The sequence below is a fragment of the Momordica charantia genome (genome assembly GCF_013281855.1).
Source record: "Momordica charantia cultivar OHB3-1 chromosome 8 unlocalized genomic scaffold, Mcharantia_2.0 BLBB01000008.1, whole genome shotgun sequence".
In the NCBI taxonomy this organism is placed as follows: domain Eukaryota; kingdom Viridiplantae; phylum Streptophyta; class Magnoliopsida; order Cucurbitales; family Cucurbitaceae; genus Momordica; species Momordica charantia.
Window position 1 is genome coordinate 6,644,988 of NW_028275166.1, and position 24,494 is coordinate 6,669,481.

Below are 24,494 nucleotides of genomic sequence, written 5' to 3' on the forward strand. Positions count from 1 at the left end.
AAAGAAAAAAGGAAAAAAAGAAAAGAAAAGAGGAGGAATCCAAACAGGGGCGCTGGATTTGGGGTGGCCATAAAATCCGAATACTACGCCTCACATTCTCCTCCAATCTCTTCTCCGCCGCGCAAACTTCGTCGGCCTGATCGCAGCCGCAGCGCGGGCCGCCGGAAGTGGAGGTCGTCGAATTCCCGCCTCGGCTGCCCTTTCTACATGTAAACCCTAATAGTCATCTTGAACAAACCTGCAAATTAAGCATATTTGCATTTCTGCTACTGTGTCTACGAAGTTCTCAACCGCTCCATCATCTTCCTTAATTGCGTAAAAACAATGCGTTCCTCTGCCGTTTTGTCTATGTCTGTTATTTCTCGGTTTACATTATTGGTCCTGTAAAGGGTGCTTGTTAAAACCAAAGTAGTTCGGTTTTTTGGACTGAACTTCTCAATTTCTGGTTCAGATATTTGGTTTTTTTTTTGTTTTGTTTTTTGTTTTTTGTTTTTTTGGGTTTTTTCACCACTCTTAAAGCCTCTCAAGTTGCTCATGATCAGAAATTTCTGAGGAGCGGACTGTGATATGATTTGAGGGATGATGAAGTTTGCTGGATGTTCTATTACAGCTTCGTTGACTCCTATCCAGTCTGTCATTCAGAAGAGCCATTGTAGGCTGTCGTCCAATATATTGCAGGAGAATTTGTCCAAACCAAGTGGTTGGTCTTCCAGTAATCAGAAACTTCGACAAGGTCCGGAGGCAGAAATGGTTGCTAGACGCTATTCCCCTCCTTGGTTTAGGTGAGTTTTTAACTTTAAAAATAGTTGTCCATGTTCCTTGAGTGTTTATATCTGTTGACTGAAATTGGATTTTATTCACTGTCTCAGTGTTGCTCCTATGATGGACTGGACTGATAATCACTACCGGACTCTTGCTCGTTTAATATCAAAGCATGCATGGCTGTACACGGAGATGCTTGCTGCTGAAACAATTGTCTATCAAAAAGATAATCTTGTAAGTTTGCGGGAGACTCCTTTGGAGAATAATTAATTTATCTACATTGTTTACAAATTTACTATATAGTATTGCTTTAGGCAATTTGTTAACAATGGCAGTAAGACACATATGCAACTTCCTTCGTTTAACATTCTTTATTTGAGATTTTGTTGTTTATAACACGTTGGACTGGGGTCTTCTCACTTTTGACTAATATTTGATGGAGAGTGAAGAATTGTTGGGTGTTTTCAAACTGGCGTGGAGTTCTCTCTCATTTATATGTTATTAAAGAAGCTTCACCATCTTACTGCTTCCTTTTATAACTTGAATATTTGATCTGGTAGGTATTGAAGTCATATGAGAAATTCATTTTCTTTTGATGATCATACTTAAGTTACACATGCTTTAACGATCTACGTCTTTCTTATGAATATATTTAAAGACCATTCTTTTCATGTAATCTTTCACTTATCTTGCACAGGATAGGTTTTTAGCATTTTCTCCAGATCAACATCCTATTGTCCTGCAACTTGGAGGAAATAATTTGAATAACATTGCAAAAGCTACTGAACTTGCCAATGCTTATGGCTATGATGAAATTAACTTCAAGTGTGTATTTTACTTTTCATATTCACATTCTTTTAGGTTCTACAATAAATTATTAAATTCTTATCTTTGTAATTTTTGAAAATATTTTTTAGCTGTGGATGTCCGAGTGCAAAGGTGGCTGGACATGGGTGCTTTGGTGTTCGCCTTATGCTGGATCCTAAGGTTTCTGACTGTGTGCTGGTTATATTTTGATTTCAGTCATCTTGCACATTTTATTTTCTCCAGCAATTTGTCTAACCTAGGTTTGTGGTGTTGACAAGGAAAGTTTGTTGGTGAAGCTATGTCAGTAATTGCCGCTAACACTGATGTTCCTGTAAGCGTGAAATGTCGAATTGGCGTTGATGACCATGATTCATATAATGAGCTTTGTAAGGTTTCTTGTCCTTTTCCTCTTGTTAGAAAGCACTGGCTACTACTTGTTTTCTTAGATAAACTTAGTTTAGTGATGTCTTAAGATCAGCATTATTGATTTATGATTTAGCGTTTCTTTATCTATTTCCACTGTGGAGCATCTTCACAATAATTTTTACTGTTTGCTGCTAACTTGTGTCCTTTCCTGCGTGAAACTTGGCTTCATTGTTCTTAAAGGTGGCTTTGGCCACACATTGAATTGAACAAACTGGTAGCCTTACAAGTTATATATAAGATCTGAAAGGGAATGTTATCTCATTAAAGAACTCTAGATATAATTTTTTTAAAAGTGAAAGTTCTCTTTCTTGCAGCAGATTTGGTAAGTTCCTTAGGCTTAGGCTGTGGTTCACTGTTCCTTTTTTTTCCTCCTTTTCCGGCACTATGACAGAAAGTTATAGTTCCTCTAGAAAAAAGAAAAAGAAAAAGAAGACTCAGACCAGCCACACCTTCATCTCTTCCTATTTCTCTCCCTATCTTCTTATCCATAAACCTCTCTTTATCATCCACGCATCTTTACATCTCTTTTCCTTCTCTGGTGACCGTCTTTCTTTTTATGGAATCTCGGGGAAGAACATTTTTGGAGAAACTCCCTCGGGCTACAGTTGAAGAGTATCATAAACCACCTTAGATCCTGAATTCTGCTTGGCTCGATTATCTGCAAGCACAAGATATCTGAGTTGATGCCTGGTGTTTGAAATTTGAAGTTGTCAACATATATATTGTTGATATGTACATAACAATCTTAAGAGGCCTTGAAGATTTGAATATTCTTTCTGAAAAGTTATTCTAGTTTGATGTTACATTATGTGGCTTCTTAGTTGCTGATTTATCCTCTCACATCCGGTACCTTTTGTTTCAGGTGATTTTATTTACAAAGTTTCTTCTTTGTCACCAACTAGGCATTTCATAATACATTCCCGCAAGGCACTGCTCAATGGTATCAGTCCAGCTGAAAATCGAAGTATTCCTCCATTGAAGTACGAGTTCTTAATATCTTTCCATAAGCTTAAAGTGAAAGTTGTAATTTTTGGTTCAAGTATTTCAGTTAAGAATCGCATAACATTTTTAACTAATATAATATATAGAATAATAACTAAAAGTACAAACTTTTATGATGTATGATACTAATGTTTTATCACAGATATGAATATTTCTATGCACTGATGCGCGACTTTCCAGACTTGAGATTCACAATAAATGGGGGCATTAATTCTGTTGATGAGGTGAGCTTTTCTACTCAGCTGTAATTGGACCTAACGTATCAGAAATTGGATTTCCCCAAACTTGAAGAACATAAAAGTAGATATTGGAATCACTGCATAATAAGGGTTAGCCTAGTAGTCGAAGGGAAAACTGTAACATATATAGCTTTTTACCTTATATGATCTCCATAATTCCATTAATACCACAAAAGTACGGTGGATACACTTTAATTTTTCAATGCCTTGCATTGCATTCCAATTTTACTATTATTAATTTACATGACTAGTTATTGACCCAAAACTTATTTATTGGGAGTTGCTTCGCATGGAATGAGAGTTGTTCGTGATAATTTGCACCATCCGGTTGCTGAATTTGTTACATCGCAGTTTAATGTTTATTTATTTGAAATGAGTTTATACAGGTTAATGCTGCTCTGAAACTAGGAGCTCATGGTGTAATGATGGGCCGGGCTGCTTACCAGAAGTATGTTTATGCTCATTTTGGAAATTTCTTTCATATGTTTATGCTCACTTTGGGAATTACTTTCTTTTTTTCCTCTTTTGTTCTCTTATTACAAGTAAATATAGGCAGCTTCCTTCAGCTAGTTCCGAACTAACAGTATAAGAGAATCTGAATTTATGACAGTTGTGGTTGGGGTCCATGCTTATTATTAGAATTCTTTTATATTATCTTAATCTGACTATATTTACCATTAGAGATAGGGTTTAAGGTGAAGTTATTGTAGTGAAAAGAAATTGCTAGAACTTATAGTATCATAGTTTCATTAACTTGTTAGCAAGTTATTACAGTAGGTGGAATAATCATCACACCTACGTTATTAGTCTGGCAAGTGTTCATATTGTCCAATAATATCTTGCTATGAATATCCCATCACAATTGGTTATGATATACCTTAATTTGACTGATGACTGTTATTCATCTCCCACAGCCCTTGGCGTACTTTAGGACATGTAGACACTGCAATTTATGGGGCGCCTAGCAGTGGTATCACACGTCGTCAGGTACAATAGCAAATTTTAGTCTGAAATGGATCCTTATGCTGGAAAGTTTACTACTATCTCATTTAGTTAAAAAAATTTCCATCTTCTAGGTCCTTGAACAGTATCAAGTATATGGGGATTCTGTTTTGGGTACATATGGAAATAAACCAAATATTCGAGAGGTTGTGAAGGTAAGATTTGGTTGGTGGTTTACAGCACTTTTGGTCCCTTTTCTTTGTTCTTTGTTTCTTATTTATTTTGTGAGCTCTTCACTCTTCTCTCTCACTATCTCATGGCATATGTGGAATAATGGAGGACGAGAGCTACTGAGGGAGTAGGACTTACGTTTGTTAAGGTGTAGGATTAGCATGCTTGATTATCAATTTATTTTGCTGCTAAGTCTCTGTTTCACTGCTAATTTTTGTCTTCTCATTTCCTCGTACGGATCTAGAACCTTTTTAACCATTGAATATAGTAGGCCATATTTATATGTCTCGTAACTTTGTTGCTGTTTTTTTCTTAATCAATATTGCCTGGAATCTAGTGAAACGCACCCCGTCCCTCACCCCCACCCAAACACCTGGTGTGGTTATTTACAAGTCGCCTTATCTCCTGCAGCCATTGCTTCACCTTTTTTACTCGGATCCTGGGAATGGTCCGTGGAAGCGAAAAGCCGATGCCGCTTTTCAGCACTGCAAGGTATGTAAAATATTCTAGAAGAGAATAGGTTCCTCTTATATCGTCTAGTGGATTTTGATGGAATGCATAGCATGTTTTGCTACTTCCTCTCAACAATGCATGATGGATTTTTCACTTTGCTTTTAGTTTTACCCAATTTTGGAAAATAAAAATTGGGGCATTAAAATTTCACCGTTTTTATCCACCAACTTAGAGATTTTTCACCTGCACCTTACTTTAACATCCCCACCTTCTAAATTCTTGGTTACATAAGCTTCTAAGTGAGAACCGCTATTGGACCTTGTAGACGATTAAATCATTTTTCGAGGAAACACTCGTAGCAGTTCCAGATTACATATTGGATGCTCCAGTAGCAGAACCTCCACCTGGACGTGAAGATCTTTTTGCCAATACGCTCAGTTTATTGCCTCCTCCATATGAAGATAAAGAGCAAAAGGTAGTATTAGAGGCTTAATTTTGTATCATTGTTTAAACCATGTATTACAGAAGAGCCAGTCTTTGAATCCATTATTCACTTATTCTTTGCAAAGTCATTGATGGGTAATCTAAGCATTTGCCCCTGTAAACTGGTCATTCATCTTAATTATCAGTGGAAAATCCTATTTTAGGCTTTTGCTCTTTTCTTGTCTCAAGATTTTTGGTTGCCATTTTCTTTCCAACCATTGAGGTCCTCTAGGTTATTGGTTTCTATCAGGATATTTTTGCAACGTGGCAATATTCTGTTGGTCCAAAACAGGGATAGGATAATGTAAGAGTCCTTTAGGCACCATGCACATACATCTACATTTTAAAACTATATAGGCAGGAACCTGAGGAGCTATGTTATCACCGCACAAATGGCTACCATCAGCATGACCTCTGCCATGCTTGGCATTTCGGCCCGTCGTAACCAGCATCCGTTGAGTTCCCACCGGAGATTAGTTGTCGTAAATTCTACTGAAGCTTCTCAAGGGGAAAAGACGAAGGTCAATTTTGTCGAGAAAGATTGCAGCAAAGGCAGAAGAGATTTGATGTTTGCTGCAGCTGCAGCTGCTGTTTGCGCCATTACCGGAGTTGCTGCGGCGGAGCCAAAGCCGGGGAGTCCAGAGGCGAGGAAATTCTATGCCCCTGTTTGTGTGACCAATCCAACTGCCAAGATCTGTCGCAAATAGACTAATGGGAGTGCTTCTGCTTTCTATCTACTGATTCTAGTTTATGAATCATGGATGATGCTGTAATCTAGTTGCTGATCCAATCTTCTTTTGGGGAAAAAAGTATATCTCTTTTACTCCCTTGTGTCAATATCAGGTTTTATAACGTTTATAGTGGTTCGAGGTAGGTGTTCAGCAATCAAAGTTAAAATCTCAAAAGTTGCCTGAACTCCATGATTGCTGTGACCATACATGACCATTATAATTGTTCTGGTTAAAATATCAATCAATTAAAAAGTTTAAGCAGATGGGTTTACGGTTAATTTTTTTTATAAATACTTTAGTGATCCTCTCCTTATTCACGGGTTTGAAAATTGCACTAGAACTAACAAGTGGTAATCAATATTAAACGGGGAGGAAATGAGGATCTCTTGCTCTAATATCGTGTTAAATCACCAATCAATCTAAAAGCTTAAGTCGATAGGTTAAGGTAAATTTAATCTTTTATAAACTATCTCAATTGTTGTAATGAGCAACAATCGTTAGATCACTCAATAGAATTTCTTTAGGGATAAAAAGGATAACTTAAGAAGGAAAAAGAACCTTGTTTTATATTGGAAAATTGAGGCCTAATCTAACCCTGGTTCAACTCGAAGATTCAAATTTCCACTTCTTACGTTTATAATGCTATATTCTAAAAGGAAAGAAAAAAAAAAGGGCGAGACATTGGGTTTGGGGATGCAATTACACTATCCACCTAAGAACCCAAATTGTCCAACTCAGGAGCACTGTGGATAAACTTTCCATCTATTTTTCAATCTAACATTCTCACAGGAAGCTGTGGAAACTTGATCTCCTTGGCCAACCAAATGAACTCCAAGCAAAGAAATCCCTTGGCAAGGGAAGCTTTTGCTGCAATCAAATTTTATGGCATCTTCTGAAGCACTTGTTCCTCTTATGTTTCTGTACATCACATTGCTCACTTTCACTGCTGAAACCTGCATCCATGAGAGCAGCAGCAGCAGCAACAAGAACCTATTAAATTTTCTGTGGTTTGATTTAAAAAGGCAATTTTGATCATAAATTCTTTTACCTGTTCTGGACATTCCCCTTCTTTATCACAGTAGTTCTGGTCTATGATTATTGGGTTGCTCACATTCTTCATCACAACATTTTGAAACAGGATGTTTTTGGCATATCCAGACCCTCCCTGTACATGGACCATTGACTGTCAACATTTCGAAAGGCGAGCAAAATCGAGTAACGATCGAAACAAGGTCATGTTATATGTTCGGTCCTGGAAATTCTAGAGCTGCGTCTATTGAATTCTAGAGCTGCGTCTATTGAGTCCAGTACTTTACAAAGTGTATGATAGATCTTTGAGCTCTCAAAGTTGTATCTAATAAGTTTGTAACCTATTCGACGCTTTAAAGTTTAAGGAGTTTAGAGAGCAATATGGACTTCCTTCCCCAAAAAAAAAAAAAGCAATATGTATTATTTTTTAGATTTACTAAATCAAATGGATTCTGTACATATGTTTGACAAATTTATTTTGAAAGCTGTTTTCGAATTCTGTGATTTAAATAGTGTAAATTATGAAAACAACATCATTATGTTTTTAGTGTTTTCATATTTTTAATTTGAAACTTTAAAAGATAGAATTACATTGAAAAAAACTTTGATAAATATATTATTTATGTTATAAACTCATTTAATTTTTTCAAAAAATTAAAACATGTAAAATACAATATTTATAAATTATACAATGCTGTAATATAATAATTCTACAAATTTTATAACAAAGATGTTAATGAATTAATTATTATTATTTTAGATTAAACTAAATATTTAATTGGTAACTTCAACTAGTTTACAAATATATTACTAAATACAATTCAACAAGTTTTCAAATTGATATTCGATTTTTAAATTTGCTACCAAACACATATCTCAAAACAGTCGAAACCTGTTTTCCCTTGAATCTCTTGTTTTTAAATTTCTATTTTCTGATCATCAACCAAACACGCCCTTAAGAACTTAGTAGAAAAAATCCTAAAAATTTACGAATTATTAGGTACTTTGTAAAGTTTAAGGACCTATTAAACACATTGAAGTTGTTATTTTTCAACTAAAATGGTGATTCAAACTAACTTGTGGTCCTTACACCAACAGAATTGACAACTTATGCACATGAATTGTCAAATACCATTCAACTACCCCCACTAAACAACTAATGGACCCATCAGTGACACCACATAAACTGTCATTTGTATGCAAATCACTATCAACTTTCAAAGTGGAGATAGGAAAAGCTAGAATTACTCTAGTTTTAATGATTAATAATTCACTGAGAAAGTTTAGTTAGCATAATGTTTAGCATATTTAGCAGAAATTTTGAGAAGATTAGGAAAAAGAAACACAGCCAACTACTCCATAGGAGTCAAAAGGGCACCATTTCCATGAACTGCTATTGGCTGAGGGTGAAGAAGAAAGACGGGGGAATTGGGTATTGTACGGGCTGCTTCGTAACGTTCTCTTTTTTTATTTCTTGTTCCTCATTTCTAGTTTTTGAGAAGTATAAACGTTTGGTAATTTGTTTCTATTTTCAAGAAATGTTTCCAAAATTATGTAGAAGTTTTGGAAAAAAAAAATTGTTTTCTATTTCTGTTTTAGTTTTTTCAAAATATAAATAGAAGCATTATTTTAGAATTTATAAAATGATAATAAATATTTAAAAATAAATATAAGATAAAAATAAATTTAATATATAAAAGATGTACTTTTTTAATTTAAAATTTTAGAGAAAAAAAATATATTAACAAACATGTTTTTTTTTTCAATAAAAAAAAGAACAAGAGACCATAAACAATAAAAAGAAACAACAAGAAACCAAAAACAATTATCAAAGGAACTTCAGTTTCTATCCGTTGAAAAAGAGGAAACAAGAAAGAAAAATGAGAAAAAAATGAGAAAGAAGAAATAAGAAACAAAAACATTACAAAAAAAACCTGTCGATTTTAGAAGCGGAAGTTTTGTAGGTCAAAAGTAGGTTGGGAAATATTTGGCCAATTTTTGTGTGTCAAATGCAGAGAAGTCAAGAAGTGAGGAACAAGTTCCATTAGAGCAGCTTAAACTTGAGAAAATTGATTCAAAATTCAAGAGAATTTCTACTCTTTGGGCATACCTGCCAAGTCTTTATTCTCACTCCATTGCTGGTCCCTGAAATCATTGCTCTGTTTACTCTTATATTTGAAACTTCAGCTTCTGTGTTTCCTTTTCCTAAACTTCCAATGCTGAAATGGAAAGAAGAGATCAGATCAAAACATTAAAAAAAAGTTGAAGTTGAAGTTTGGAAGATTCAGTAGAAGAAGAAGACCTGATTCCATGGCCTGGCCCACAACTGATATCCATGGCTTGAACATTTCTTGACCCACTTACAATTGAAATACAGTCATCCCCTTTGAGGAAAAAATAAAACACAGATTCTTAGACCAACCCTTTAGTAGAGGAAGTTTGAAAGTTGTTTCATTTTCCGTGGCAGGCCCGTTTCTTGGCTACTTTGTGGTATAGATATGAACTAACGAACTTTTAATCGAAAATGGGTGTCTTAGACAGTTGAGCTAAGTCTAGGTTGGCTACTTTGTAGGGTATTTGACCTGAGAGAAACAATAGAACTTTTACGGGTGGAGAAATTTACAGAGTATGTTTGGGATCTCATTAGATTTAATACTCCTCTATGGGTTGGTTTCTAAGGCGTTTTGTAATTATCAATTAGGCGTTATTCATTTAGATGGGAGCTCCTTTCTCTTGGGCATTCCCTCTTATTAGACTGTTTTTTGGGTATGTCCTTGTATATCTTTTCATTCCTTTTCGTGAAAGCTTGGTTTCTCATAAAAAAAAATTTAATTTTTCCCCTTTGTTGGTGTACCTGTTCCAATGACACAGTTTCTTATCATAACATCTTGTGTTTCCGTGACGTGAATTCCATCTGTGTTGGGGCTGTTTCCCGGGGCGACGACCCGGAGATTCAAAGCTTTGACATTGATGCATTTCTGAAATGAGAGATGCATCTTTTGTGCATTTTTGAACATCAGGTTAGCCACAACCAAGTTGGTGCATTGGTAGAAAGTTACAGCCTGCACAGGAAGAAAGAAATCAGAACTCATGGAAAAGCTCAACTCGACGTTTTCAGTTACACGACTTTAAAAGAAGACGATTTCGAAGATCGGAAGGATAGCAACGAACCGTCGGTGCTTCCCTGCAAGGCTGCAGAACAATTCCAAGAGAAATTAAACAATCATCATCCTACGGTTTATCAAGGAAATGAGGCTCATATAATGAAGTTGTTTAAAGATGACATGTTTACAAGGAATTTGTTCACTTTGCAAGAGCTCAGCCACCATTTTCTGCCGTTCCCATTGATGATGCCATCACCATTGCCTTCTACAACAAAGTTACTAACTCCTTCAAATTTAAGCCAATGTCGCCGATTGTTGACGTAATCCGACAGTCTCGGAGAAGCTTTGATCATTCCATTGATCTTGCAATGAGAAGAAATGAGCTCAAAAGTTTTCCAAAACATGTCATGGAAAACAGCACAGTGTAACATGCTTAGACTCTCACCTTTAGTGTTAAAGGAGATCTACAAGGACCTGAAAAAGTGATTGGCTTAAGATAATATGTTCTGCCTTTAGGAACCAAAAGAATTGCCTTGCTAGAAGAACAGGCCTCCTTCCAAGCTAGCTCAAATGCCTAAAACATATACATTCATGACAATCGTGAGTAATTATGCTCTCTAAACCAAAAAAAAAAAAAAGAGAAAAAAAAAGTTCCTCGCTACTAGAATCTTCAGTAGTTTGTCTCCGGGAGCTGGTTAGGACGCCTCCCGGAGATTAGAGAGTTAGTCATGAGCATAATTCAAGAGTAAAGCTCTAATACTCAGTTTAACGGGATCTAGTATACCTTACTGTCGTCTTGCCCATTGCCCTTAGCTCCAAAATCATCCACATTCACCACCTTTGGCGACCCCGAACGCGAGCTTCCTCTATCTCGCCTCGTCGTCATCAAGCCGTGAAAATCAGTGCTCCATCCGGGTCTAAAGCTTCTAAAGCCATAAACTTGATCATGATATTGAGAAACAGGAAGTGGATCCTCATGGTGAGTGCCAAAACAGAGAGAAAACATGGGAAATGCTATGAAAAGGATGAGAAAATGGCTTGGTTTATGCATTCTCCTTATGTTTCAATTTACGCTTCACTTTCTAAGGAAACACAAATTGGACAAATTGCTTTGTCTTTTGGTAGACAGTATATATAGGGAGAATTGAGACCAATCTTTTGACTGTCACTAATAACCGTTGGCTACGGGTTCAAAATACAGCTCCAACGATATAGAATTGTTAGCCACGTTGTTACAACCCCTCGAATAATGCCTTGAGAGAGATGTTTTTGACTTTGAAAGCACCACAGGAAATAAAATTAGGCAGCCAGAAACCGTTGATGTTCATACAGATGCATTGAAGAAAAACTCAGTTGGGTTTTTGCTTAACTGAAAGCCATATTGCTCCTTTGCCAGACTCTTAATTCCCACCATTTTCGGTCCACGAGGACTTCAGTTTTTTTTCTGTACAGATTTCCATTAACAAGACGTGTTTAATTAGCTCAAGACACATGTTTTACTAAAAAAAACTACCTCATGCACGTTTTTTTTCTACATAATCATCGTTGTCCCAAAATAATAGCACTTATACCATTTCTATTAATTCATCCCACGAGTAAAATATTAGGGAGATTTACTTATTTATTAAATATAATATAAATAAACTCTAGACGAAAATGAGCAGGAGCTCCTACTTCCTGATAAGTAGACAAATATCTTTAGTGATGATATTTTGGGTAAGAAATGACATGAAATAGGGCAAGAAATCTTGGATCTAGTATAAATGGGTAAATAAGTTTATTTCGTTACCTTGTTGAAACCATTTTAATTAAGATCCTAAACCATTTTAAGATCCTATCGAGTAGGTGTTATCAAAACAACCTCATCCCTCTTAATCTCTCTTTTTAATATATGAGTGATCGTTTAATTGACATATAATAATAGTTGAATATTTTTGAAGTATACTCGAACTCTAGATATAATATCTTTGAATGATTTGTATGTCAATTTAGCTAGTTTGTTCTAGACTTGTCTGTAATCTGATTATATCAAACTCCATCAAACTCTTCCGGTGCTTTCTACACATCATGTTATGTTTTGGTATTTTGAAAATATGAATCAAACCCATGAATCAAAATTCAACCCCTCAATTTATGAAAATGTCAACCAATTCTATTCTAATTCCAACAAACTTGCCCTTCTAGGTCAACCAAAGTAGGCAAGAGTTGTGATGGTGCCAAAAAGGAAGAGAATTAAGGCTTTGTTTGGTAAAAGTGAGGTAGGAAAGATAGCACTTAGAAGTTAGAATCCATTTAGAATTAAAAAGAAAAAAGGGTAAGAGAATTAGAGGGTTTTGGTCTGTAAGGTTTTGAAGTGGCAATTTGAAAGTGGATATTCTTTTTTTCCATTGTGGCATTGGCTTTTTTGCCCACTTAGGAAATTTTTTTAATTTTTTTTTTAGTTTGTCAAAGTTGAGGCCTTTTCCATTAACCATCAAAATCATCATCATCAATTTTTATTTGGTAATGTTCAAAATATATTTAATTATCAATTGTCAAACTTTTTCAAAGAGGTATATTCTTTCGATATTTAAATATTAGATGATATTTGAATACTTTATAATATTTATTCGGAGATGTATGCAATTTCTTATTATTGACACGTGATTGTTAAGAAAATATAATAGTAATAACTCCACCAATGAGATGACACAATCTACCTTACAAAAGATTTACTCTAAAGAGATATCATAAACTTTGAAGATGTTTCTATTTTAGTCCCTAAATTTTTAAAATGTTCAATTTGGCCTATAAATGTTCAACATGTCCTTCTCGATGTCTACCTCGATCCCTAAACTTTAAAGAAGTTGGTTATTATCTTAATTTTTTGCTTTTAACAAATGGATAACATTACTTCGAATGTGTGTATTAACATGATGACATAAACGTGTACTATAGCCACATAAGTAGAATAAGACAAGTATTGAGTGTGTGGATATATATAAAATTGACATTTTGAAACAATTTAAATTCCATAACATAAAAGAGTAGAAAGTGCATCTCCAACTCTAATTCTTTTTTTTTTCCTCGGACCTCTAAAGAAAAGACGTAAGGAATATCTTGACCAATTAAATTATGTTCGTGTCGATTTTTTATTTTATTTTTTATTTTAGTTCCAATGGAAGGAGGAGTTGATGAAGGATAACATGAAAAATAAATTTAAGGAAGGGTACGGGGTTGAATAATGTCTGTTTTATTCAAAAAATCAAAACCTAACATTCTCAACCACCTCTTGCGGAGTAAATTTGGAGCATTGGAAACGTGGTGTCTATTTTCAACCTCAAATATTGACTTTTTCTATCATGTTTCGTTAATTATTTGCACTTAGTAATTACCCTAATCATTCCTCTCGTAAACATAATTAAGAAAAGTGTTCCCTTCCCATTTTTTTTTAAAAACATAGTGTATAATAAATATGATGCGATAATTTCAACCTATAAATTTATAGAGAGAGTAATGTTAAAAAAAATTATGAGAAGAAGTAAAGATATCTTAACTACTGAACAAGAATCATATTGGCATATATTGACTTTGTTGATGTAAGATTCTAGACGAGGTGATTAGTCAATATTAGATATGAAGTGGACATCTAGTTAATCAAACATTATGCCAGCGTGGCTTTGTGTCACATACACTTTGAAACTTAAGTTAATGCTTAGTTTGAGTACGTGTCGAACCGAGCTTTGATCCCACCTTTTATAATGGAACTTTGGAAAGCGTTGTTCCGCCATTTTCACTACTCCATACCTGACAGTCAAGTAAATTTTACACTGATGGTATCCATTCGTCCACGTTGGCGTCTAATTGGACTTTCGCTTGATTCACCTAGCCTCCCTATTTGTCCCAACCAACGCATGTACATGTGTTTCCAAGCGATTGGACCAAGTGTCAAGGTCTGATGATGTTTTCTCTTGACGATGGAATTTGCTTAAAATAATTTTAAATAGAAAATGAACTCGTGTGAATCTATGCCTCACAACAATGGCTTTGACTTTTAAAAGTTATATATACAAATTCATTATAATATAAGTCTAGATATTTGGACTTTGATTTATGTACTGTTAGTTTTTAATTAGTCCTATATATTCAAATTTCATATAATTTAATTTATTTATTTTAAAAGTGATCATTTTTATAACTTTATTTTCTTTTTTATCTCATTTTCAGATCACAAATTTTTAAAATGTTGTCCTAACTTTTTTTTATATAGAATATCCTAACTTATTTGTGTATAAAATTTATGTTATGATTTTGCATGGATTAAAATACCTACTTTAAAAAATATAGAGACTAAAATGATAATATTAGACCTACTAAGATCTTGTATATAGACCTAAATATAATTTAATTCTTAAATGTTTTAGTGTAAAATGAAGATATTGATCATTTTGATTTAGAAAATATTTTTAATCAGGAATATGATGATGAATTTTACATATTGTTTTTATCAAAATTTTATAAAATAATTATTAAAAATAAACTCCAAAGAATTGATTTTTATTGATATGCTTTTAATGTTGTATGACCAAAATATTAACAATAGATTGTTTATTTTTTTTTAAACAAAAGAAAGCAATCGAACATGCTTGACCAAAGTATCAAGCCAATCAGAAATAGTTACATCCCAAATACCACTAACAATTTATTGGTTATCCATCTCTTCATAATCTAATTTTTTAGTATGATATTTTTTAAGGAATTATTCTATATCAATTTACATCATTGGGTTGAGAAATATTTCTATATTTTCTATTTTAATATTTTAAAGTAGTATGTCTTATTTTATGATAATACACTAAAATAAAACTTTGTATTGGCGAGTAAAATGCAAAAGCAGAAAACCAAAAGCAAGGAACACTTGTCTTAAAAAAATAATAATAAATAACTTCAATGACCCTAAAATTTAACTAATTTATGAAATAAAAACATGAAGGAAAAAAAATCAATTTTTACCCGAAAAAAAAACTTGGAAAATACATCAATTTTTATTCCGCACTTTTAATCTCCTCAAAATGTATTTTAAATTAATTAAATTTAAATATGTGTTGCACAAATATTGCAATTTATATATTTTTATTATATTATTGTTCGAGTAATCCTTGAAAATATTATTTTCTTTCTTTTTTTGGCAAAGGGAAAATATTATTTTCATGTGCACTCAAAAAATATTAGAAAAAGACACTGACTTTTTTTATTATTGAAATTTATAAATTTTGCAAAATTATTCTTGGGTCCATTTTCATTGAAAATTATTAGTGGGATAATTATTTCGTTTCTTATTTTAAGTTTTAAAAAATTAAACTTAGAAATATTATGATTGTTTTGTTATATAATTTTGATAACAATTTAAAAACCTATGCTAAATTTAAAAAATAAAAAGATAAATTCAAAAACTTGTTTTTATTTTTAAAAAATTAAATGTATTTGTAAGAGAAAGAAGTGAAAAACTTATCAATAAAATTATAATTATACAAAAAAAAAATGCTGGTTGTAAAATCATCCTAAAGTTGCAATATTTTTCAGAAACTACCCCTTCAAACCCTAAACGCTAGGGCGACAAGTCGTTTGATCCCCAAGGAGACAAATCCCTGTGAGAGAGTCGAGATTTATGAAAGCTCCGATTCACAACCGACGAACGATCGCTGGAAAGCAAAGAATAATCCCCGTCGACGGAAATCAAATTTCAAATTCAATTTGGCTTCCTCCCTAATTCAGGTTAGGCGAAACGAAAAAGGAAAGAACACAGACGATTTCGAAAGAGATGTAACAGAAAACAATAAGGAATTGGAAATGGGAACGAAAGAGAAATCCCTCAGAATGCCTAGAATCTACCTGGATTTGCATGGAAGACCTGGTTCCTCGACCTCTGCCATAAGCATCGGGAGCACCAAGCTCCATCCTCCAAATTTTTTCAGATTACTAAACTTTTCGTCACCGGGACTCCATCGGAGATGCCTCTGGGTATGGTCGGAATCGGCGGAGTTGGAAAGGATAAAAGCCGCTACTGGTACCTCGTGCCTCGGCTATTTTAGGGCTCCATTTGGGGACGGAGAATGGGCCTGTCCATCCCGCCATTTTAGTGGGCTTATGGCCCATTAAGAAAACCGTTTCAGCCCATTGACAAAATCCCTTTTATAGGTACGGTTGATCTCTCTGCTATTGAACTTTTAAATTTATGCGTACTTTAATAAGTTGATAAATTTCTAATATATTGTTAAGGGTGCGTTTGGTGAGTAATCAGAACACAGAAATTTGAAAATAAGAGATTGAACGAAAATCAGAATTGTATTCTTTGTTTTTAGTATTTTTAGATATATGTTTGGTAACAGATTTGGTAATTGAATCTCAATTTAAAAAATTATTCGTGTGTTTAGTAATATATTTGTAAACAAGAGATAGTCACAAACTAAATTTTAGTTTAATCTAAATTTATATTAATTAATTTATTGATATTTTTTATGAATTTTGTATAATTATTATTTTATAAGGTTATATAATTTAGAATACATTATATTTTACATGTTTTAATTTTAACAAACATAAAATAAATTTATAATATGAAGTAATATATTTTATCAAAGTTTTTATCTTTTTTTAATGTAAATTTGCATCTTAAAAATTTCAAATTCTAAATCTGAAAATACTGAAAACATAAAAAAGACGTTTTCAAAATTTCTACTGTTTGGATCACAAAATCCAAAACATTTTTCAAAAACGAATCTCTAAAATACTGACAAACGCATATTTGTTGAATCGCTGAATCTAGAAACAAAAAATAAAACAAAATCCGAGTTTTCAACCAGACAGACCCTAAGTCTTTTACTTTATCAAATAGGTCTCTAGATTAACTTCATTACTTTATTGCCAAGTAGGATGCTTATTGAATTACTTATATTATGCAAATATTTTATCTTAGATAGGTTTAAATATTTGGTGGCGTAAAGGTTTAATGGACAGAATTAATGGTAGATATCTAATGGGTTCATAATTTCGAAGATTTATTATAAACTTTTAAAATTACATTGACACTTCGGTTGTAAATTTGAATATTGAGCTTGTACCAGGTAAACTTTTTAAATTACATCTCAATTTTTAAATGCATTTTTTTTCTTCCTAAATTTTCAAACAAAAAATCGGTCACCCTTTTTTAGCATTAAATTTTAAACCATAGAGATTAGATTCTACAATTTATAAGAGAGTAGTTACAAGGTCAAGTTTTAGACTTCCAATTAATCAATAGAAATAGAAAATTTAAAAGTTTAAGACTGTTCATCAATCTTGCTTCTCTATAGGTAAATCGTCGATTTCCAAATTTGAAAATTGATGGTGTCAGTTTTCGATAGTTGACCCCGACCGACAAATACTCAATCCTAGATATCACATTAATAGTACGTTCTAATTCATTTTTCATACCTCATTTTCAAATTATTGAATTATAACAAATAAATAAAGATTTAAAATCTAGGAATGTAATTTTTTTTTTCCAAATTAAAGAATTAAATATTTAGCGAGATATGGGACGGATTTGTAATTTAATGTAAAAACAAACAGAAGAGATAGGAAGGGCACCCACCAATCCCTCAAAAGTCAAATATAAATCTCTGACACACATCTGATCAAATCTCGAGCGTACAAAATAACCGGCAGAGTTTGATTCACATTCTCGAATACTCTAAGCCCGCCCGCAGCCAATCCCTCCCCTCCTTAAAATCGTCATCTTCCTTTCGTATTATCTTGTACTGTGTCTGTGAGAGGAGAGGACAATGTTCCCTTCCCGTCGGTCGTCACGCTATACATCACCTATCCGTGACATTAAATTTTACGCACCCACGTGACCTCCCACGTGGCCGTCCCTCATTCTCTGCATGTTTCCAAACGAACGCGTGTCCGCACCCAATCCCTATTTCCCTCAACTGAGTTCGACACGTCGCTCCATTTGACAGCCGACATCTCCCGTAGGTTTCCGACACGTGTTGCTCTACGTATCCCCCCGTTTAGCCTTTTGTATTTAAAAGGAATGATACGAATTCAACCACCGGATTGCTTTTATTCATTTCCTTTTTGAAGGAATTTCTCGATTTTCTGTTTGTTTCTCGGGAAAGAAAAAGAAAATAAAAATTATGGCTGTCGCTGAGGAACCGATTCTCTCGCGGCTGGACCGGTTGGATAATATTGTGAGTTTTTTTCGGGTGGAAAATGGAATTTTTTTTTATTTGTTAATTTTACTTTTTTGGAGTATTTTGTTGTCTAGTAAGGGGGGAAGTGATATTTAAGGGTGTTTGTTTCCCGGGAAAATGACTGGGAAAATTAGAAGGGTTGGTGGGACTTAGGATTGAATTGTGGCTTTTGGTGCATGGGCTGTCTCGTTTTTTTTTTGTTGTTGCTTTGTAATTTTGACGTTGATGTTTTCTTCCTATTTATTTATTTATTTTTTTGTTCTTCTTCCAAACTAATGAATTATTGTGGTTTTTTTTTTCTTTTTGTATTATTTGAAAATTTATTGCGAAAGTTATGTAGAAGAAATGAAATTGGGACTTGGGTTTCCATTGACGATCATCGCCACTAATTTTGTAATTTTTATATTATTATATGACTTGAAGCCATCATAGGTCGTTTATCGTCCAGTTTTTTATTTTTTTATTTTTAGTTTTTGAAAATTATGCTTTATATTTGAGTTCAAAGTCAAATTATATATATATATATTTGCGAACTGCTTTTTCTTTTTTAGTTTAGATCTTGAAATAAGTTTCAAAAATTAAAATAGCAAAACAAATAATATGCAGTAGAAGTAGTGGTTAGAAACTTAGAAGTTTAGTTTTCAAGAACATAAAATCGGAAATAAGGTTATTATAATTTTTCTTATTCAATAAAAGCTATAGGAGCAAGTATTTAAATTTTTAATTTTTAGGAGGTAAGGACGACACTTTTAATTTTTGTTAATGGTATAATTTAAGTATAATTAAAATAATATAACCTTCGATTTTTTAGAGGGTAGTAAAAGTGTCTTAACCACGGTTAATTTTGTGCTACAGACGTTTTAATTAATTGGATATATGTCTTAATTAATTAATTTGATGAATTTTAAGGCTATATGTTATAATGATTTTTTTTTTGGTTAAATAATAAATAATTGAGATATTATTTATAATAATAGTTGAGGCGGTTGGAGGAAATTAGAGGGTGCGGAAAGTCTCCGAAAAGCTCGTGTGGGTCCACTCCATCAAGTGGGACCCTTACGAGCGATTACCACACCTCGTCCGTTGATCTGTCGCCCAAGAGCCTGGAGAAGCACTGCCGTCCGATCAGCAACGTCATCAAAATCACCGAAGTCAAAGGAAGCCTCGTCCAGAGAATGGATAACATAGAGGATCGAGTCCTCAAGGTAAAAATAATAATATATCATTTGATTCTAAACTTATTTAATAAAGATTTATCAATATTCGAATTCAAATAAAATAATATGTAGCTTTTCCTTGGGTTTCAAAAATGGTATCTAATTGGTATTTGGTTTCTTGTTTTCACAGTTATTGAACCAAAATGTTTTCGGAGTTATTGAATTTAATGTTTTTTAATATTTGTTTAGAAGATTTATTTTTGCATTTGGTTTTCGAATTTTGTGATTGATAGTAGAAATTAAAAAAAACAAAATAAATGAAATTTTAAAAATGTAGAATTATATTTAAAATATATAAACTTGTATAGATATACACTTTTCTGTAATAGGTGCGTTTCCTTTTTTTTTTAATTAAAGAATTATTATAAGTTATATAGTAATGTAACATGTAATTTTTTAAATAATATAATATATATATTAATTAATTAAGATTTATTATTACTATCATATCATAATATATATGACAGTATATATACTATGGTATTTAGTTTCTATTATAAAAAAATTATCTATAATAAAACAATGGATAATTTTTTAAATAATATATATATATATATATATTAATTAATTAAGATTTATTATTACTATCATATCATAATATATACTATGGTATTTAGTTTCTATTATAAAAAAAATTATCTATAATAAAACAATGGATAACTTTTTTAAATAATATAATATATATATATTAATTAATTAAGATTTATTATTACTATCATATCATAATATATACGACAGTATGTATACTATCGTGGAAGTCGTGGAAGTATAATAATTTAGTAAAATAAAATAAATTTAGTAAAATTTAGTTTCTATTATAAAAAAAATTATAGTGTTTTATTATATAATAATTAGTCTTCTATCAATTCATTTATTTGTTTTAATTAAATTATTATAAAATTTAAATTATGGTGGTTAAATTCTTATATGTTAAGATTGACTAAATTGTTATTAATCTATTAAAAAGTATTGGGATTAAATTGTGACTTTAATAAAAGTTGAATAAAAATCGAATTGATCTTTCAAAAAGGAAAAATTAAATTGTTATATTTTTATAAATTGTTATATTTTTATATATTAAAGTTTATGATAGATTAAATAATGGTTATTCTAAAATATAGAAATTAAAAAAAATAAAACCTAAATTCAATCGAGAATTTTAGCGCACATTTGAGAATTATTCATAATTTATTTCATTTATATAAGTAGGGATCAGGAGAGAAGTGATTTTGATAACTATATCCGTCATTTTCCTTGTATGAATGTTGAACAGCTTTGTTTGCAACTAGAGGGAGAGATAGAGAGGGAGAGAGAGACGTTGATGGTTTCCGAGAAGAATAAGAAGAAGAAACCTAAGAAGAGTTTTAAGCAGCTTGTTCAACGGTGTATGACGGGACAAGGAATACGTGATCAGTTAACGTCGGGACAAGGAACACGTGATCAGTTAACGTCTTGAAAGTTCTTGAAAGTTCGAAGTTCAAATTTCGTTTCTTAACTAACTTGTTCGTTTTTATTTCTAATTGTATATATATATATATATATATATATATATGTTGTTTTTTAGTTTTTGTCTCTCAACGTATAGAAAAATTTGAAGCAAAACAATTTTGGATTTTCTTTGTAGAATGGTTGGCTAATTTTGTTGAATTTTCTTTTTTCTAAAGAGTTGTTTTCGTTTAAATTTTGGGATTTAACGAGCAAAAAGAATTGTGTTATATTTTCCTTGGGTCATTTATTTTTTCCTTCGAATTTCCATCTTTATAAGAAGTTATTTTATTTTAAGTTAAGATATTATTTTAGTCTCAGTATTTCTATTTTGGTTGATTAATATTTTATTTTAAGTTAAGATATTATTTTAGTCTCGGTATTGGTATTTCTATTTTGGTTGATTAAAAAAAATTCTATTTTGGTTACTTTTAAAATGTGGTTCATTTTGGTTATTAAAAAGTGATGATTTTGTTACTCCTTTTTAACTTAGTGGTTCTACTTTAGTTTGATTATTTTTCCACTTAATTAAAATTTGGTTTCAAATCTATATGCTGTGGTCTTAGTTTACTTTTCCAATTCCACCAAAAATTTGCTTAGAAAATACATAATATTCGGTTTTAACCCTATGTGCTTTGAATTTTTTTAGATTGAAATAGAAGTATGAACTGAAATGATTATTTTTTAAAATTAAAATAGAAGGATAGATTAAAAGTCGGGATAGCATTCTGAAAAAATCAAGAATAACTTAACCCTGGTATTTTTTAGATTTTATTTTGAATATTAGAATAAAACATTTTGAAAAATAGAGATTAAAATTAGGAATTAATATTGAACAAATTTAAAATTTGAAATGAGTATTGAGAATTAGGTCCCGAATGAATGAAATAATCAGATGAAGATGAAACCTAAATCATTTAAATCTTAGTTTAAAGAATATGTTTCATTTTCATATTGGAAGACTTTGAAATACATGCAAAAAGGTAGATTATATGAATGTCATACAAAGTATTTTGTTGTCCAATAAAAGGAAAATGGCATTTAGGATAGGTAACAAAAGTGGTAGATTTTTTTATCATATTCAATGTTTCTTCATTAATTGCAACAAAAAGGACATGAAATAGGAGAATACTTGAGCACATATTTAGAAGGAAATTTAATAGGATTCAAATCAGAGATTCAAATTAAGAAATCTGGAAGTTTGGGTTTCATTTTATGAATGAAATAATCTTCAAAACTGAATGACGAAGTAAAATTTAAAACATTTAAATTATTTAAACTCTAATCTAACAACTATGTTTTACTAAATACAAAGTATATTATAAATGTCACTTAAATTACTTGAATTTGAATTTAAAATGTCATGTAGAAATGAAAAAAAAAAGGTACAAGATGTGAGTAGGACGTGACATCACATGAAAAAAGGTAAAAGACGTGAGTAAGACGTGACATAACTCAAATGTCTCATTAAAAATGGTGTAAACATCGTTGAGTAAACTAAATGAGATCATTCACAAAATCAAATTTATTTAATTTTCTCCCAAAATTCTCTTTTTGAAGTTTAAAATTTATGGAAGTATAAGTTAAATCAATTATATAAAGTAATTTTTCTATAAAAAATAGTTGGTCTATTTGGCATCGTAATTAAATTTTACAAATGATCTCTCGGTGGCTAATTACAGTTGAGATAATTAAGTTTAGATTATATATATTTAGATTCTAAAATTAAAGGGAAAGATTTGAAAATAATATTTATATGTTTATTTTATCCTAAATCAACGACAAAATACTTATTCAGAAATATAAAAAATCTGAAATTTAACTTTGTTTTTCATTAATTCGGTTATTTCAGTTTTTGATTAAGTTCTCTCGTCAACATTAAAAAAAAAACAAAAAAAAAAGTTGATACGTCATAAATTATTTTGACAAGCTACCAAAAAGAAATAGATTTTATTAATAGATGAATTGAGTTTCACGGGTCAATGTAATGTTTGACTGACATATATATCTAAATACGTCAATACAACAATATATATCTAAATACGTCAATACAACAATAATTCAATGTTAACAAATACGGACAACGTAATTATTTGCCCCTATGATAGGCAAATGGAGGTATTCCTTGAGGGAATAAGACTAACACGTCTAAATTTCAAACGCGTGTTTGTGATTGCAACAAACCTGATTCTCTCTACAAGCAATCAACCCTAGTTTCAGCGTGTCAAAATTATCCACAATTACGACGTCTAGGTTGAGGATATATTCGCAAGCTCTCTAAAAATTTCTCTGCTTATGGGCATATGAGAAGAAACTTTAACACTTTCTCATGGTCTTGCTTCATCTGCAACTATTATATATCTGTGCCAAACTTTTTATGGGTTTTTCAAGGTTCGTTTGGTAACGTTTCTATTTCTTGTTTTTTGTTTCTGTTTTTTTATTTTTAACGAAAAAAAATGTTTTGCATGGTTTCAACCTCCAAGAATTCAAATATGATAAAACGATGTTTTTATTTATGTTTTAAAGTAAATTGGAAATGGGAACCAAAAAAGAGAAATTTATTTTGATTGTTCCCAAAATTTCTATACAATTGTGAGAATGTTTTAAAAAACTGAGAAACAAGAAACAAAGTTAGTTGTAAAATACTTATATTTCTTTAAGAAAATTGGAAACGAGAAACAAGAAACGGAAACGTTACCAAATGGACGCTGAGTTTCCCAACCTAGCTCCTTAATGCATCCATTGAAGAGATTTGTAATTTTACCTGCCCATTGTGGCACTTTTATTTAACTAAAGTAATTTTTAAAAAAAACGACTATTTGTCAATTTGAACATAATTTAACTGGTTAAAGTATATATTATAATTAAAAGGTTTGGAAGTTATCAGGTGCACAAAGATTGTCGAAAAAATTGAGCCGACCAAACTGAAGTCGATCTATTGGTTTTAGACTCTCAACAGTGGGTGGTCGGTTTATCTGTCTAGAGCTAATGAAAATCGACCAAATGACTAAAATTACTATAGAAAAAATATATGCAATGCATTGCATATGACTATAGACTAGATGCATTTTAATTTTTAGTTTTTGGGGTTTAATTGTTATTTTATTCCTTTATTTTGGCCACCCGTGTCTCCATCTCTCGCTCTTAGTCTCTCGTCTCTCTCCTCAGCTCTCTCGACGATGTCTACCTTAGATCTTGCTTCTCTCAAGTATCTCAGATCTCCAAACTCCCGCCTCTCTTACCTCTTTGAGCTCTCTCACCTCTATGAGTTCTCTCTATACATCCTCTCTCTCTCTCTCTCTCTCTCTCTCTCTCTCTCTCTCTCTCTCTCTCTCTCTCTCTCTCTCTCTGAACTTTCTCTCACGCA

The 24,494-nt window shown here is 32.0% G+C and overlaps 4 protein-coding genes and 1 long non-coding RNA gene across 9 annotated transcripts; 3 read left to right on the top strand and 2 right to left on the bottom strand.

Moving 5' to 3' along the window:
- Window positions 1-5,519, top strand: LOC111020285 (uncharacterized). Of its 5 annotated transcripts, none has more exons than XM_022296907.2 (13): window positions 1-315; window positions 611-782; window positions 870-996; window positions 1,460-1,587; window positions 1,680-1,749; window positions 1,853-1,955; window positions 2,858-2,975; window positions 3,140-3,221; window positions 3,623-3,684; window positions 4,151-4,223; window positions 4,313-4,393; window positions 4,821-4,901; window positions 5,188-5,519. In XM_022296907.2, exons 2-13 carry the CDS (start codon window positions 748-750, stop codon window positions 5,353-5,355), a joined length of 1,128 nt encoding a protein of 375 aa, XP_022152599.1. In that variant the 5' UTR covers window positions 1-315; window positions 611-747; the 3' UTR covers window positions 5,356-5,519. The 5 variants fall into 5 exon arrangements, with proteins under 5 accessions (XP_022152599.1, XP_022152598.1, XP_022152596.1 ...); XM_022296906.2 differs by having other exon boundaries at window positions 2-209; XM_022296904.2 differs by having other exon boundaries at window positions 3-315; window positions 543-782.
- Window positions 5,520-5,598: 79 nt separating this feature from the next.
- On the top strand, window positions 5,599-6,337 carry LOC111020286 (photosystem II 5 kDa protein, chloroplastic). The gene has a single exon (XM_022296908.2). The coding sequence runs from the start codon at window positions 5,738-5,740 to the stop codon at window positions 6,050-6,052; it is 315 nt and encodes a 104-aa protein (XP_022152600.1). The 5' UTR covers window positions 5,599-5,737; the 3' UTR covers window positions 6,053-6,337.
- A 275-nt stretch (window positions 6,338-6,612) lies between these two features.
- LOC111020284 (polygalacturonase) lies at window positions 6,613-11,331 on the bottom strand. The gene is made up of 9 exons (XM_022296901.2): window positions 10,994-11,331; window positions 10,655-10,783; window positions 10,398-10,571; window positions 10,277-10,297; window positions 9,960-10,167; window positions 9,408-9,489; window positions 9,216-9,324; window positions 7,125-7,241; window positions 6,613-7,029 (listed from the first exon to the last, which is right to left on the bottom strand). Exons 1-9 carry the CDS (start codon window positions 11,258-11,260, stop codon window positions 6,811-6,813), a joined length of 1,326 nt encoding a protein of 441 aa, XP_022152593.1. The 5' UTR covers window positions 11,261-11,331; the 3' UTR covers window positions 6,613-6,810.
- Window positions 11,332-15,688: 4,357 nt separating this feature from the next.
- LOC148209442 (uncharacterized) lies at window positions 15,689-16,219 on the bottom strand. The gene is made up of 2 exons (XR_015792697.1): window positions 16,081-16,219; window positions 15,689-15,890 (listed from the first exon to the last, which is right to left on the bottom strand). It is a non-coding gene; the product is annotated as an uncharacterized LOC148209442 (long non-coding RNA).
- Window positions 16,220-18,261: 2,042 nt separating this feature from the next.
- LOC111020329 (uncharacterized) lies at window positions 18,262-21,247 on the top strand. The gene is made up of 3 exons (XM_022296975.2): window positions 18,262-18,422; window positions 19,403-19,630; window positions 20,916-21,247. The coding sequence occupies exons 1-3, from the start codon at window positions 18,369-18,371 to the stop codon at window positions 21,096-21,098; spliced, it is 465 nt and encodes a 154-aa protein (XP_022152667.1). The 5' UTR covers window positions 18,262-18,368; the 3' UTR covers window positions 21,099-21,247.
- The last annotated feature ends 3,247 nt before the right edge of the window (window positions 21,248-24,494 follow it).